The sequence below is a fragment of the Dama dama genome, chromosome 33 (assembly GCF_033118175.1).
Source record: "Dama dama isolate Ldn47 chromosome 33, ASM3311817v1, whole genome shotgun sequence".
In the NCBI taxonomy this organism is placed as follows: Eukaryota; Metazoa; Chordata; class Mammalia; order Artiodactyla; family Cervidae; genus Dama; species Dama dama.
Genome location: NC_083713.1, coordinates 39,573,096 through 39,589,956, shown reverse-complemented (window position 1 = coordinate 39,589,956; position 16,861 = coordinate 39,573,096). Strand labels below are relative to the sequence as shown.

Below are 16,861 nucleotides of genomic sequence, written 5' to 3'. Positions count from 1 at the left end.
TTTACATGAAGGAATTTGCTTTGTAGAGACAAGAAAGTGACTTCTGCTGTACAGTTTTTGGAGGTCCCGGGGAGGTCTCATCAGTATTGCTGGGAAGTCCTTGTTTAGGCATTCCTTCCTCTGCTAGGGTTTGCTTTAGAAAAGAGCAGTGAGATGGGTGGAAATCCAGATTTCTGTCCATTCTGAACAAGGTAGAAGCTTTAGCTGTCCTAAGCATAAAAGCATGAAAGAGGGGGTAACCCAGGACCTTAGAGACTATGAGGGCGGGGATAACCTAGAAGCGGGGCGATCCAGCATTCTGGATGGAGGGGGCAACCCAAGCCCTCAGAAGGGAAGGGAAGGTGGGTAACCCAGAACCCTGGAGAGGATGGGAGGGGTAACTCAGGACCCTAAAGGGAGGGAAATGGGGAGGGGGGTAACCCAGGACTGTGAGAGAGGAGGGACAAAGTGGGGTAATGTAGGCACTGGAGGAGGAGGTAACTCGGGCTTTGGAAGGAGCTGAAGATGGGCATAGGGTCACTCTAACAACAGAGGGGATTGGGGTGAGAAGGGGAGGGACTGGGTGCGTCCACACCCTGTCCCCTTCCTGCCCTAGAAGACACCTGGGGTTTGCCCCTGACATGGTGACCTGTCCTCTGCTGAGAGGACAGCAGGAATCAACTGACTGTGTGTCTCAGTCCTCCTGGGCAGGTGAGCGGCAAGGAGGGAGCCCATGGAAGCCCACAGAAGCATCTCAGGTGCATATGGACTGGTGGCTTGACCGCTTACCAGGACCCTGTGCCCCACCTCCATTGTGCTGCTTTTGCTGTACACAGAGGCCTTTGTTCTAGTGAGTTCCTTCCTTTTGATTAAAAAACAAAACCTGGGCTTTGTGCATGCAAAACATGCACTCGTATGCATTTTGGTAGCTTAGAGCATCTTTACCCACAAACATGGCTGCTTATTCTTTGGGACATTGCCTCCTAGCTCAGGAGGTTCACCTGCTCTCCTGTCGAAAAGTGATCTTGATTGTTTAAAATTCTTGTTGAAATATATTTGGATTCTTTCTGTTTTTGAGCCTGGGCACTAGTGGTAAAGAATCTGCCTGCCAGTGCAGGAGATGCAAGAGACACAGTTTTGATCCCTGGGTCTGGAAGAGGAGAAGGAAATGGCAACCCACTCCAGTATTTATGCCTGGGGAATCCCGTGGACAGAGGAGCCTAGTGGGCTACAGACCGTGGGGTCTCAAAGAGTCAGATGCGACTGAGCACGCACACACTTGTGTAGTACGGTTTTGTCAGAAGGTCCCCCTTTTGCACTGATCCCTCATGTGGGGTCCTGCGTTTAACTCTGCTCTCCTCGGCTCACGTGTATCCCTTTGAGGAGAGGAGGGAACAGCACAATGTACATGCTTTAAATAATGCGGTGTGTAAGAGGATCTACCCAAAATGTGAGCATTCTCAACACACTTCAGAAGTGACAGCTGGTCAGAGCTGCAATCTTCTGATAGATTTTTGGCACAAAGTCTGTATGGAACGTAATTTATGTCATCGCATATTTTAGGAAATTGTTTTTAAATTGAATTTACGTTATTTATAGCACACATTATCCCTCAAAGGACTTGATGAGGCTTCTTTGAAATAAAATATATAAGGAAAGGAAGAAAAGGTGTCAGAAACAGGACATGAGGAACAGCATGGATATTCCTGCCGTAATGCCCTGCATGTTTGCCAGGCTGAGCGACTGTTTTGGCCTTAGGATGCCGTGTGACCGGAGTGAGAACGGAACACAGTCATTGCAGATTATTCTTACTGTCTGTGGGAGAAAGTTTAACAATTCTTCAGGAGAAGGAAAGTATTTTCTGGTACCCTTGTTGTAGAACAACATTCTTAGTCTGATTGGATGAATATTTTTTAAAAGGAGATTCTTTAGGGGCCAGAGTGTGAGAGTTAAGAACTCAGACTCCAACTGGACTCCCTGGCATCAAAATGCTTTCATGCCTCCCACTAGCCGTGTGACCTTAGATGAGTTTAACTTAGATGGTTTAACTTCTCTGGGCCATATTTTCCTCATCAGTAAAATCAGGATGAGTGGTACTTGCCTCATAGACATTAGTTGTGTATTAAATAAATGTGTGAATTTGAAGGACCATCAAGTGTCATGTAGGAAGCACTTTACAAATATCAGAGTATATTATTAAAATGTCAGAATCTTCTTATTTTCCTCCTGAGGGGAGATGAGCTCAAGGTCCTTCTAACTCTGCTATCTTTATTTTTATTTATTTTTTCTTTTCCCACTCTGCCATCTTTAATCTCACATTGCACTGTTTTCTTATCCTTCTTTAAAAGTTCTAAAAACCTAGGTTCCTTAGAATCACAAAGCGCATCATTGAAAGAGACTATAAGGGACAAAGTAGTTTGGTTCCATGTGAAGTCCTGTGGCAGTTGCACATTTTATTTCTTTAAAACAATTCCTTGGCACCTTGAGGTTCATGTTTAATCTGTGTACAGAGACTGACAGCGTGTTTTCACTCTAGAACTGGTCTCACATCAGGAGTGTCTTGGTTCCTCACATCTGGTTCCTGCCTTACTTTATAAATAGTTCACTGGGAAATGGGCTGATACAGCGTGGGAGGTACCATTTTCATGTGCCGCTTGGTTGCTGCCTGTTGCCTTGTAACAGAGGTTCCCTCTCCTTGACCCCACCGAGGCCTGCAACTGCAGGCCCTCCTGGGAGACTTGTGCCAAATGCTGAATGATAAGGAAGGGTCAGAACAATGAGGAAGGTGTTCCAAACAGCCTTCAGGGAGTGTGCTTCAGGGAGTGTTCGGGCAGTACTGGCTTCCCATTCGTAAGGTCACCCTCCAGCACGGGCATCTGCCAGGGCTAGGGGTGCCGGAGGCTCCTGGGAGTTCACCTCCCAGAGCAATGGCATTTTCCAGTCAGAGCAATCTTTATTGTGTGTCGTTTTATCCTTTGCATTGTTGAGGGTTCAGGTCTTTGTGGAGATGAAGAATTTATAGCTGTTGGGAAGTTTATTCTTTTCATGGAAGCCTCCCCCTCCCTCAACCAGGAAGGAAATGCCTCACAAAACAAGGCTGTGAGCTTGGGTTTTTTATAAATGCAGTCCTAGAAGGTGGAGGAGGGGGTGTCCCCGGGCTTTCTGGGAGGGGTCAGGGAGTTACTTCCATTCAGTCAGAGACCTTTGGGACCAGCCTGTCTGAATGGCAGTCCTGCCCAGACTCACAGGGGCAGCAAAGCGAAATACAGGCTGAGTAACCTCTGGGGTAACAACTTCTCCAGAGGCCAGTTATTAGAAAGTGCAAGGGGAGGGTCTGCCACTCCCAAAGAGGTTTAAAAAACTGAAATTCCAAATTATTTTTCTAAGCATCATAGTTTAGATAAGAGAGCTGAGAGACTCCCAGCATTCCATGATACCTTTCACCTTTGTTCTCCTCCAGCCAAGGTTCCATCTTCACTACCTTTGTCACATCTAATGGTTTCCATCTTGGTCACAACTCGTTGACATTTATGCAAACCCTGCTGCTTACTGCAGTTCATTTTCGATCTATTTTTCTGAGAGATGGGAAAAACCAGGATGTTAGGAAACAAAGTGCACCCGTAAGCACAAGCGCAGAAGCCAAGCTGAGCCCCTTGGCCCCCATCCGTCCCTCTCACGGCCATCTCAGCCGGCAGGAAGTGCTTCTGCCGCTGCAGCTGGCTCCTGTGCTCAGCTTGGGCCTGGGAGGGCGGCCTGGGTCATCAGTGTATGAAGTAAGAGGAGGTCACTGTCCAGAAACAGGGAACTGCCTGTGTGTGTGCTCCGACCTGTCAACCTTCTAAGGACAGAAGCATGTCAGGGCCGGGGGCGACAGTCCGTTGTTGAAACCCCCAGTCCTGTTAAGCCACACATCCCCGTGTGTGTGTGTGTGTGTGTGTGTGTGTGTGTGTGTGTGTGTGTGTGAGAGAGAGAGAGACAGACAGACCTGGCATAAAATGTCATAAACAGCCCTGTTTATGGAATAAATACGTTCCAGGCGAGTTGACAGTTGAGTTTTTTTTAAATCATGTCTTTGCCCAGAGAACTTCAGTTCGTAAAAGATTCCTGCAAATGATCCATTTAAGCAAGAACCATCTCTCCCTGATGTTTTCAGTGAGGGTCTCGTATTGCTGAGTGTGAATCGGGTTTTCTTAAGATGAACAACTGCCACGACAAATCTCCCCATGCTCTGAAGACAGAAGATGGTACTGCTGCGGAAAAATTTTAGTCAGAAAATGATATATGCCTTCATGGAAATGTAGCTACAAAAATGCCATCTTGTTGAGGATTTTGCTAGTGGGCGAAATTATGTTCAGTATGGGTCTTCAGAACTGCAGTGAGCTCACAGATATTTAGAGCCCGCCTCCTTTTCATTTCAAGTCCTTTTTCTCCCTCCTTCCTCTTTAAATTCCCTTTGCCTGAAGCCAGGGTCTTGCCACTCTGTTAGGTGCTTGCTCCTCCTGTCCTGCTCCCTCCCCCTTCTCTGGCCAGGCCGAGTGCACTGACCCTCGTCAGAAGCTGGTGGTCAGCCTGGAGGACAGTGTTTTTCCAGCAGAATAGCTGGAATTCCTGGGCAGAATTCTGCTGTGGTTTTGTTTTGTTTAAGCATGTGGTTCACTGTCTTCAGTCTCCCTTGTTTCTGAATATGGTATTCTTAAATCCTTGTGGCTGGTGGAACTTGAGATGCCCGCCCCGCCACCACCAGCCTCAGGGGTCCTGATGACACCAAAGATTCAGTCTGAGTTGAAAAGGGGAAACACAGGTCCCACTGTTTGGGGCGTCATTTGAAAGTGAGAGCCTGGTTAAGAATTTGTGATCCCTGTTAGGCCACCTGTGTGGGACTTCAGCCTGTGCTGAGAGGCGCTTTACCATCTCAAAGGCAGGCTGATCACCGAAAGTGCAGCCAGTCCGGCTGGAAGGGAAGACAAGGGAATCCAGCCCAGTCTCTGGGAGGCACTCTTCTCCGACTTCAGCTGCTCTAACTTCTGGCTCTTCTGGCGCCTTCTTCAAACACAGGGTCCTATTTTTAGTGCTGGGCTGTCATTTTTGATGTGCTGTTGTTGCCCCCCCCAAAAAAAGTCAGTGGCAGCTGCAAAAGAAATCTTGGTTTAAAGGCCCCGTTTATAATGCAGATGGAACTTGTTTACCAAATAAGAGAGACTGGAATGTCACGGTGGATCAGCCGCTCATCAAATGGAAGAGCCTTGAGCTTGTTCAGTCCATGCCGTCCTGCCCACATCTGGCCACGTGCAGCGCGTGTGCCTGTTCTGTGCCACAGTCAGCTCCCTGCAGAGGAAGGGCTCCCTAACCGTAGGAAAGTCTCCGAGGAGTTGCAGGCCCAGGTAGTAGCTCACATCCTCCATGTCACAAACCAGCCCCGGGTATTCAGATGCATCTGAACTTAAACCAGTATATATATACCTAAACCAGTATAAATACTAGTCTGTTTACAGTGTTTATATATAATTTATTTACAAACTTAGACATGTGACGGGTGGTGATGAGCCTGTTGGTATAACACAGGTAGGAATGGCACCTGGGGTCGAGACCCTTGGTCACATCCACTCCATCCATCCGTGGTTTGTTCTGGTTTGCCCCATCTTCAGAAAACTGGTAAAGCAGAGAGGATTTCTTTGTCCCTCCAAGGGAGATGGGGTCTCTATGTCACATTTTTGTCCTTTGCTGTGTGTGGTCCTGGGAGTTAAGCCATGGCCAGGTCAAGACAGTTGGAGTAGGAATGCTGTCTGTCCCGAGGGATGTCTGGAGAGGACACACTGCTGAGCCCCCAGTTCCCAACTTCACCCCTGGGTTCACAGGGCAGCTGGGCCCTGCCCTCTTGGAAAGGGGGTGGCCTGTCCTGCAACCCCCCAGTAATGCTCAGTTCCAAACTGCTACCCTGGTGTCCTTTTGTTTTGTTCCTTGGAATCGGTGTTAAATTCGGGAGACTGACTCATCACACTGCATTTAGCTGTGTAGCATTTATTGTGGTTGCCGTATAGTGTTCACACTGTGATCGGTTGATGAGGTTGGTGGTTCACGCCAGCTGAGCTGCTCCAGCTCAGGGCTGTGACAAACACACATCTCTCTGTGCTCCGTAGGCACCTCTGCTCCAGGGGCACCTCCAGGCACACGTCTGCACCTGGGTTGCTGGGAGGAAGGATGGGAATGTCTTCCACCAGCAGTGGGTCTCATTTTTGCAGTCACTTGGACTGCCTGTGAGGTTGGGCACTTTTCATGAGTTACTGGCCTTTGGTCTTCACCTTTTGTGAACGGCCTACTGCTGTGTTTTCCCAGTTTTCATACTGAGGCATCTGACTGACTTGTAGGAATGCCAGGAGTTTGTAGGGGTGAGGCTGTATTTAAAGAAGAATTGCCCCAGGACTAGAGCTGCAGCGTCAGGCTCAAGCTTCTCCTTCCTTCTCTGCATTGTAGACACCTTTCCTGCCGTGTCTCTCTCCCACCCTCGTGCCTTCCTGTCCTCTGCCGAAGAGCGTCGTCCTGGCCGGGGTTGTCCCCCACAACCTGCCACTGTCCTTCCCTCTGGACAGTGGTTCACATGCCATAGCAGAAGCCTCCTCTTCTACCTGGCCCCCTCTGCTACTCATACTCCTCCCCACCCCCATTATGTACCATGACTTGCGAGTGGAGAGGCGCAGCAGCTGCCATGCAGTGGTCCTGGGGATTCCTGTCCTGTATTCTTTCCCTTCACGTAGTTCCTGCTTTGTCCTTGGCTGCCTCCCTGCAGAGCCTCCCTTGCCAGCGGCAGCTGCCTGCCTCAGGGCCAAACTGGGCACACAAGTCCCTCCACAGTCTGCTGCTCATCCTTTTTTTTTTGCTTTCTTGACATTCTTAGTCCAGGATCTGGACTTGTTATGGAGATTCTAAGCTCCATGAAGGCAGGGATGGTATGATGCACTCTCACTGTCTCAGTATTTATTAGTTCTTGTGGATTGAAATGTATGACTTTAGGGGGAGAAGAGAGGCTGGACAGTAATGCTGATCTCTGTGTTTGTGTTGCCCCGTCTGTTGTTGTCTCTTACTGTGAAAGAAGATGACAGTAGAACACACGCTTTGTGGCTCCTGAATCTGCATTTGGGCTGGGATTGTCGAGATGGCTCTCATAGATGGAGCTGCCATGAAAGAGTGGCTTGGTGGGGTCTGGGGCTCCATTTCCAAGATAGCCCACGCACACAGTAGCTGGGGTTGCTGGCTGTCTGCTGGGATGTCAGCCACACACAGGTTCTCCCAGTGGTCTCATCTCAAGGCTGCTTGGGCTTCCTTACAGCATAGCATCTGGTTCCAAGGCGTGTTCCAAGGAATCGGAAGCTGCCCTCAGGGCCTGGGCCCACACACTGGTGCAGCATCATTTCTGCTGTATTCTGTTGGTCAAAGGTGTCACAGAGCCCACCCAGATTCAATGGGGGCAGCGTACGTGGTCCCCTTCCTCTCAGGGGGGCGGGGGGGGGGGCGTGTCAGAGAATCTGTGGCCTTTGGCTACCGCCATGTGGCTCTCATGCTAACCGTCTCCTCTTCCCTGTAGCCCTGACGGCCGCTGCTGGACGAGGCAAGCTGGAGGTCTGTGAGCTGCTGTTGGAGCGTGGGGCTGCCGTGTCTCGGACTAACAGGAGAGGGGTCCCTCCACTGTTCTGCGCTGCACGCCAGGGGCATTGGCAGGTACCCAGGGGACCCCAGAGGCTTCAGAAACAGTGGTTGGGAAAAGTGCCCATCGCCCCTGCTGGACCCTGTCTTTCTCACATTCTTGGCTTCTACTTGTACTGGGAGTCCTGCAACATCAGGGCAGACATCTGACCGGCTAGCATAGTCAGCTATGTGGGCTGGTAACCAGGTCAGAGACCCATAGCCACTTCCTTTTAACTGAGGAAGGGAGTGGAGCTGGGTGGAAGCCCGTCATGTCATCAGGAGATTTGCTGTAACAGAGTTGTTGGCATAACACTATGACCCATTTGTCCAGTGTACTTGGAAGAGGAGTGGTTCTGCTGTACTCTTTGGGAGAGGAAGTGTCTCCCTCTGGTCCTGCAGTGTGATTCAGGCTGCTTTCTTTTACTGGGAGTGATGTGCTGCTGCTCTTAATTAAGGGATCCCTGAGAGCAGCGGTTTAGTCTTGCGTTCCTTCATTTTATAAACACTGACCATGTATCTACCCCATGCCTGGCACCAGGTTACACACAGCTGCATGAAAACAAACCGCTCTCACCACATCCTTTATGGGAAGAATTTTCTAGACCCAGGTTTACATCGTGGAGTTGCGACCCTTCTGATTCCTGCCAGCTCTGTCAGTAGGAGCCTTGAGGGCACCCCACCAAGGTTTTGGCTTTTCTCCTTTCCAGTTCTAAAAGCTTGGTTTGGACCGCCCATTCCCTGTTACTCTCTCAGCTCCCTGTGATGTCCTGGCTAATCCTCTCTCCTGGTCTTAGTGTCCCCTAAGTGGTGAGGAAGCTTGGAAGCGTTTGTTAGTATGTCCAGAATGAGAAAGCAGTGGGAATACGCCCCCTTCTGTGTGGTGGCATTAAAATGTGGTCCTGAAGGGAGAGAAGCTGAATCGCTGCCCCCTAGGCAGAGCAGTTCCCAAGGGGAGGGTCATTGTAGGAGATGCTTGTCTGGTTTTTTTGGTCCCCCTTTCACCATGGACTGTTTAAAGGCATAACTTTGAGGCAGAAACTCTTGTCCAGGAAGCCTTGGTAAAATTCCCTGGTGTGAGGGTCCAGCTGTCCCTGGGGAGAGGGTAGGTGTTTCCCCACCAAGAACTTGGCATCAGTACCCTGTGGGGCCCTGGCTCACTCCATTTAGTTCTGCTCAGCTGCTCTATAGTGGCTGTCCTGTCATTGCCTGACTGTGCTCAGGATCCCCCTCTCCTTCAAATTGCTGCCTTGTGTGTGCCTGTTTTATAGATAGAGTAATGAATTGGGCATGTTAAAAAGAGCATATATTTGAAAGAAGAGTATGTCCAAAGAAATAAAATATAAAGATTTTACAAGCCCCATGGATCACATAACTTAGAGGGGTTTTTGAAAAGAAGAGAGTCCTTTCATTCCTCTTAGAGGTGGAACAACCAGCTCCAGCAGAGAGCATGTCATTTCAGATGCAGTGGCAAGTGTGTGATCCCGAGTGTTTCTTTTAGATTGTTAGGTTGCTGTTGGACCACGGCTGTGACGTGAACCTAAGCGACAAGCAGGGCCGGACGCCCCTCATGGTGGCTGCTTGCGAAGGGCACCTGAGCACCGTGGAATTTCTCCTTTCAAAAGGTAGCGGCACTGTCCCCCTTGAGGGCTTCTCTTGGGTGGACAAAGAAAAGAGCTTTGGCAGCCCCATTTAGTACTTTCTGATTCAGTTTTTTTAAAAAAGTCTCTTTATTAAGTCTTTTTGTTATGGACGTTTCCTGCCTTGCACACAAGCAGAGGGTTTAGGGTGCGTCCCATGTACCCATTGCTCAGCTACAGCAGGAACGATCGTTTCATCCGTCAGCTTCAGATTTCACCAGCCTGATGGCCACATTCTGCAAGCCAGGCCCCTACAGATGCGGAAGGGTTTGCTCTGGTCTGGCCTTTCCGAAGTCACATTTATTGAATGGGCTTCTCTTTCAGGTGCCGCCCTTTCTTCTCTGGACAAGGAGGGTCTGTCGGCATTAAGCTGGGCATGTCTGAAAGGTCACAGGGCTGTTGTCCAGTTCCTAGTGGAGGAGGGAGCCGAGATCGACCAGACGGACAAGAACGGCCGCAGCCCCCTGGACCTGGCCGCCTTCTACGGCGATGCGGAGACCGTAGGTACCGCGGTGGCCATGCTCCCCACCCGCACCAGGCGGGCCAGGCCGCCTACTGATCTGGGATCTGAGCCATCCCCAAGTGTGTGTGATATTGGCCCAGTGTGGCTGCGGTGTACGCGTGTGCCGTGGGGTGGCTTTCGTTTTCTGCTAGTTCTGTGACATGTGGTCTGTCTCAGAACTGGAGTAAAGATTTTGATAGAATCATAAAAGCTTAAAATTCCATGATGGCAAACTGCCCACACATACACAGATGCAACACATATCCATGAGTATGTGTATGCACATGCATATGTAGTTTTATTTTCTTATAATTTTCATAGAAATAGAATTCCTATATAGTTCATTTAAAAATCAGTTTTATATATGTGAGAAATTATTGGTCAAATAATTAGTTGGTTTGCTTTTAAATCAATGCAGCTTTGTCTTGAAATAATATAAAATGTTTTGGGCACTGTCTTTATCTCTTTGTCAAATGCCTGAGTCCCTAACTGAGGAATGAAGGGATAAAACCTTAATAAATGAAGAACCACAAAATGTCTTTCAGGGAAAAAAAACTGCATCTTTGTCAGTCTCTACATCCCATGCACCAAGCAGGTGTTGGAGGAATGTTCAGCTCCTTGAGAATGATCATTTATGAATAGTTACGTGTGTCTAACATGAGAATTAGTCAGGCAGACAGGTGTTTCTGGGAGCTGTGGACCTTGGGGTGGAAGCCATCCCAACCCTGCACATCTGTGCCTGATGCTTTTAAAAGGCAGTAATATTAGAATTTAATGGTCACAATTTCCTGGGCATTATAAATTGTACATAAGTGTTGATTTTCAAAAACAGCTATTTAACTAAACCTCACAGCTCCACACTTTTCTTTCTCTGTTTTTGTTACCTTACCAGATCCTCTAGTTTATCACCATTAGGGAAGAGTGAAGGAGCTTAGTCTTCTATCATTTAAAAAAAGAAAATTTGGGTATAGACACATAACATCAAATTTACCATTGTACCCATTCCTGAGTGAAGACTTCAGTAGTGTTACATACACTTCACACTGTTGTGCAGCCAAAGCCCAGGCTCTTTTTGTATCTTGTAAAACTGAAGCTGCACCACTAAACAGTACGTCCTTGTTACCACCCCTCACCCCCAGCTTCTGGCAGCCATCTTTCTATCAATACTTTCTGTTTCTCTAAATGACAACTTTTGGTCCTTCATACAAGTGGAATCATACAATATTTGTCTTTTTGTGACTGACTTATTTCACTCAGCATTATGTCTTCTAGGTTTGTCCATGTCATAGCATGTGTCAGGATGCCCTTAAGGCTGAGTAATATTCCATTTATGTATTTACTTCATTGTGTTAATCCACTCATCCACTCAGTGGGCACGTGCATTACTTCTACCTCTTGGCTATTATGAATAGTGCTGTTATGAACATGGGTATGCAAATATTTCATCGGGATCTTGCAGATTCTTGGAGATCTATCCATTCTCTTGAATAGATACCCAGAAGTAAGATTGCTGAATCAAGTGGTAATACTATTCTTAATTTCTTGAGGAACCTTCGTACTGTGTCCATAGTGGTTACATCCTATCAGCAATGCGCATGGGTACCTATTTCTCCATATCCTCTCTTAACACTTATTTTCTGTTTTACTCTGTTTTTTTTTTTTTTTTTAACAGTAGCCATCCTAATAGTTAATAACTTGTTTTGTGTCTTTGATTTGCAGTTCCCTAGTGATGAACATTTTCTCACATGTTTATTGGCCATGTTGTATGTCATCTTTGGAAAAATGTCTGTTCAGATACTTTGCCTATTTTTTCAGTTTTATTGAAGTATAGTTGATTTACAGTGTGCTAATTTCTGTGCAGAATGACTCAGTTATATATATACACATACATACATACATACATATATATATATATGTATATATATACTTTTTAATATTCTGTCCATTATGGCTTATCACAGCTTTGCCTATTTTAAAATTGGATTATTTGAGGCTTTTGTTGTTGAGTTGTCAGAGTTCTTTACATATCCTGGATATTAATCCCTCTAGTGTTAGTTTGTGAACAGCTGGTATACTGATAGGATGTATCAGATCCACATGAAAATCTTAAGTAATCTACAGATTTTTCCAGTGAGTAGAGCACTTTTACTGGAAGTTTCTGTTTCTATCAAACCATAGTGTAGTTTTTCCTGTTGTTCTCTGTTTAGCCCAAGTGACAGCTGTTTTGTCATATCAAGTCAGTCTTGGTAGCATGGTCTTAAGTTTTCCATCTTTACAGTCCCTATATTCAATCTCTTTCCTATGCCTTAAAAGTGAATTATAATTGGGTCTGGCGGATCCCAGCCTTTTAAGATTCTGTATCCAGGCTGTGTGGATCTGAGTATTTCTGGAGTGCCTGTTGCCGTAACCTGGTAGCACGTTGGAGCTATGGCAGAAGCCTGCGTCCTAATAAGTAATTGGAGATGAAAAAGTGACTGTCTCTCATCTCTGTGACCTGGGAAGTAGGGTGAGGAAGGCAGGTGAAGGCGTGCACGCACCTGTCTGTGGTATGGGTGCGCGGACACACTCCCCACTCCCTTCTGGAGCGTCTACCTGCCTTCCTCACTGCCAACATCAAAATCACTTTAGCAGGGCAGGTTTGAGCTGTGGGTTGCAATTTCTCTGCTCTGTCCTGTGTCAACTTTATTTCCATTCTAGGATCCCATTAGGGCAGAGGCCTCCGAGATCGGAGTTAGAACTAAGACCGCCAGCTTCTGCACCAGCTGCGGCATCGGGCGAGGCGAGGGCCGCTCTGCCTGTGCCCTCAGGGCCTGTGCTCCCTCTCTGCAGGTGCTGTATCTGGTGGACAGGGGGGCTGTGATTGAGCACGTGGACCACAGCGGGATGCGGCCCTTGGACAGAGCCATCGGCTGTCGGAACACATCTGTAGTGGTTACGCTGCTGAGGAAAGGAGCCAAATTAGGTCAGTGAACGCCTCAGCGCAGCAACAACAGGAAGGGTAGCTTCCGATTTTAGAGGACGTGAGGGACTATATTCTGGGGGCTCCGTGGGGAGGGGCTAAGGGTGGGTGGGCAAGAGCTGGCGGGTGGTTGTTATGAGCAGGCGAGTGTGAGGACCACTGTTTGGGAGGCGGCGTCTAGTCTGCTCGGAAGGGCAGTGGCAACCCTGGCACAGTTCTGGGAGAGAAAGTTCTCGGGACTTACAGAGACAAGATGGGTGACGTAAGGATATCGAGGCTGAGAGCTCTGAGAGGTGGGACCTTGGCACACAGTTCAGAGTGTGGGGAAGGGCACCCAGACAGCACTGGCTTTTTCTGGTTTTATGTCAGACGTCTGGCTGCCAGCAGTTCTGGGGAGGGGACTGCGATGAAGGTGAGAATATCACTAAGCAGCCCACGGTATCGGGAACTATTGTGAGCACTTTCGTGTTGTACCTTATTTCATCGTCACCTACCCTGTGAGCGGGGAATGAGAATATCATCACGTCACAGAGGAGGAGCCCAGCTGAAGGAGGTGAATAGCTCCCCTGAGGTCCTGCTGAGCGGCAGGTCACCGTGAACCTGAGTCTGACTCCTGGGTCTGCCCTTAAGCGCCGCTGCCTGTGCGTGTTGGGAAGAGGCTTAGACAGAGCTTGTGGCCGCGCTGGCCGCTGGGGGAGAGAAGGGGACACGGGCAGAGGCAGGGAGGCCGAGCGCAACAGGGCCAGGGCGTGCGGCTCAGAGCGGACTTGGTTGTGACTCTGAGGCGAGTGTGAGAGATCCTGTGAACGCTAGCCTGCCTTCACCTGTCTGTGGTCCCAACAGCACCGCAGGGAGCTAAGGAGATGATTTGGAAGCAGATCTCCACAGGAGGGAGGGCGGCTCGAGGCCCCACTGATGCCTTCGTGTCCCAGTACTTTTTTCCACCGCAGTGACGGTGTGTGGGGGTGCAGCTCCCCGCTAAGCATTCTCTTCTCGTCATTGTATTGTTGTCCAGGGTCTGCAGGATGCTGCAGGGTGCTCTGAGGCTGGGTGCTCTGCTGTGTGCAGGCTTAGCTGTGGTGTATTAAAGTATGGAACTCCTTGCCTCCAAGCCCGCCCGAGTGCCTCTGAATACATGTTTATTTTGCAGGAAATGCTGCCTGGGCGATGGCTACTTCCAAACCTGATATTTTGATTATACTTTTACAGAAATTGATGGAGGAAGGAAACGTGATGTACAAAGTAAGTGGTATTGCCCTTTTCTGGGATGCCGTGACAGCCTGCAAGCAGCCTCTTAGTTGGGGGTGTAACGGATATAGCTGTGCTGCTACTCAGGATGCATGTAGCTCAGCGAGTAGACGTTCTGGGAGGTGCCATCCTGGCCTCAAGCCTGGGCTTTGATATCTTAACAGCAGAGTCTTCCAGGTGGAACGCACTACTCTTTGTGTCCGGGAACCATTATTTCTGAACAAATCCTTGCGGCTGTAACTATGATTTACGGCCTGAAGCCTTGCTTGGGAGGCAGAGTTGCTTCTGGTTTAACGGGCACGTCCTACAGGAAATTCTTTGGCGCCTGGAATCATGAGACATGGGAAAGGAACACTCAGGAGACATTTTCATAAGAAAAGAATCATGTAATCTCCCAAGCCTTTCTTATCTTCATTTTAGTATCTATAAGCTTCTGGAATGTGAAACTGTTTCTGGAGAGATTTTTACTTAAGATAGTCAATAATATATAATACTCAGTTACTCAGGAGGCAAGTTAATTTTTTTCTCATTTTCCCTTAGAAATGTAAAGACAATTTAAAGAGTAGTGATTTTGACTTTAACAAATTTCACACTAAGACATCCAGTTTAGATCAGAGGTCAGTACACTTTGCCTGGAGAGAGGAGGGGAGTAACTATGTTAGGCTTTGCTCTGTGGTCCTTTTCACACACACCCCACCCCACCCCGGCCCTGAACTGTGCTCTTGAGGCACAGACTCAGCCAAGATGACACACAGTGGAGCCAGGCCAGGTTCCAAACTGTTTGCAGAAATAGGTAGTAGGCCAGGTTTGGCCCAGAAACCGTAGTTTGCCAACCCCGAGTTTATAGAGAGATAGGCCATTTCCATAGATCATCATTCTTTCCAGGTCTCTGATTAGACAGAATTAAAAGATTATGAAAACAAAAAAACTATCAATACATCATGACCATTTTAATCCTTTTTGCCATGAAGCGGCTGCACTTGCTGTGTTTTCCTTTTCTTTTTTTTTAAAATAATAACAAATAAATAGGCGTATAGCATGACCCAGCAGGGTTCCTGGCTTGGAATCAGTTTGAAATTGAGTTCAGAGTGTGTATTGTTGTGGCTTTGAAGTGGTTTTAATGTGAATTTTGGTAGGCAATTATGTTAGAAATATCAAGCCATTTTCAACAGACTTCATACCTGCTGCGAGACAGACCCGACAGAGCAAATGGATTTCTTTAGCCTTGAATATGACGTGCAGTGCTGCATGGGGTTTTAAAGCCCGTGTTTTAGTTTTTCTTAAAAGAAAAATTATTATTCTGTAGCAAGCTCTAGGTTTATCCACAAGACTCTACTTGCCTTGAGAACGCCATCATTTTTCCATCTGATTTCTGTTACACTTTGCATGAAAGTGTCCTTACATGAGAGATCATTCGTGAAATGTTTGTCAAAAATATATAACGGGGACGATAGTCCAATGTTTTAAGACTGATAGCTATGGGTTTGGCAATTTACGGATCCCTCCCTATAACCTGGTTCTGGTCACAGACACCTGTGTTCACAGTGAGGCCACGTGACCCTGCCGGTTTGTGGACTGGTTCTGGCCACAGCCCGTCCTCATCAGGGTCCTTACTCATCTTGCGGCCTCTGAAAAAGATAAATTTCTCTGGTTTTTTATTCCTAGAAAGGGAAGATGAAAGAGGCAGCCCAGAGGTACCAGTACGCCTTAAGGAAATTTCCTCGAGAAGGATTCGGAGAGGACATGAGACCATTCAATGAGCTAAGAGTTTCCCTCTATCTCAATCTGTCTCGCTGCCGAAGAAAAACAAATGTAAGCCCCTTATTCCAGTCTTTCAGCCATAGACTGTTCTCATGGTGGAGGAAGCCTGCCCTTCCACGCCCTAGTCATGAGACTGCCCGTCTTGTGTTTGCACTTTTCTGTGAGCTTGGTACACGGGCAGCAGCTTGCCTGGGGTGACTGTCGTTAGATCACGGCACCCACCCACCCCCATGGTGTTGAGAGGAGTGCACGTGGGTATGGTTTCTGTGTCTCAGTGATGATGAGCACACGCAAACCGCTCCTCCACCTCTGCCCAGCTGCATGTGGTCAGAGCTGTCATGAGTGGTCTGTCCCCAGGTTCAGAAGGAAAGGGCGTCTTTGTAAAATTCAACACAAATGTGTTACAGTCTGCCTAGCGTTTATTATGTTTGCTTGAAAGGTAAGCCAGGAACTGGTTAGTTCATAATTAATTAACCGTAGTTAACTCACAGTTAACTTATAACTAGATTTGTTTCAGTATCACTTTCTTTCTTTTTAACTGCATCCTGTCTCCAAAAAGCCTGTGACCTTCCTGCTTCTGTGCTCATACACTCTTCCTGCCTTCCTGAGGCATCTGTGCCCCCCGGCAACCCCTGGGTGCCGGCTCTCGTTGGCCTTCACTTTGCTGCACTGCTTCCAACACTATTCTCTCCCCAGAGTTCAACGATTTTTGCTTCTCTGTTGGATCCTTCCCATAAGAACATGAATACGCTTTAGCTGTCACCCAAACTCTACAGCAAACACCCTGACTCACCTTCCCCTTCACCTTGCTCCGAATGTGTCCCAAGTCTCTGTCAACCTCTGGAGCAAAACTCCTATTAAAAAGTTGGCAGGGGAAAAAAAAAAGTTGGTGGTCATCATATTTCAGTGCGGCTTCTGACTTGTGTATTTAACTATTGATACCAGGACTTCGGCATGGCAGAAGAATTTGCTTCCAAGGCCCTTGAGTTGAAACCAAAGTCCTATGAAGCCTTTTATGCCAGGGCGAGAGCCAAGAGAAGTAGCAGGTACCGTCTGGGGTTAGATGGGAGACTAGTGAAGCCTTCTTGTCTTGCT

At 47.9% G+C, this 16,861-nt stretch overlaps 1 protein-coding gene across 10 annotated transcripts in view; it reads left to right on the top strand.

Annotated features, from left to right (window-relative positions):
* TANC1 (tetratricopeptide repeat, ankyrin repeat and coiled-coil containing 1) overlaps positions 1-16,861 on the top strand; it is a 245,557-nt gene that overhangs the window by 224,807 nt on the left and 3,889 nt on the right. For all 10 annotated transcript variants that reach the window (XM_061135350.1, XM_061135357.1, XM_061135354.1 and 7 more), the window contains 7 exons: positions 7,559-7,692; positions 9,158-9,281; positions 9,621-9,796; positions 12,628-12,760; positions 13,908-13,999; positions 15,671-15,817; positions 16,712-16,812. In XM_061135350.1, the coding sequence (XP_060991333.1) occupies positions 7,559-7,692; positions 9,158-9,281; positions 9,621-9,796; positions 12,628-12,760; positions 13,908-13,999; positions 15,671-15,817; positions 16,712-16,812 (907 nt within the window). The remainder of the gene's footprint in view (positions 1-7,558; positions 7,693-9,157; positions 9,282-9,620; positions 9,797-12,627; positions 12,761-13,907; positions 14,000-15,670; positions 15,818-16,711; positions 16,813-16,861) is intronic.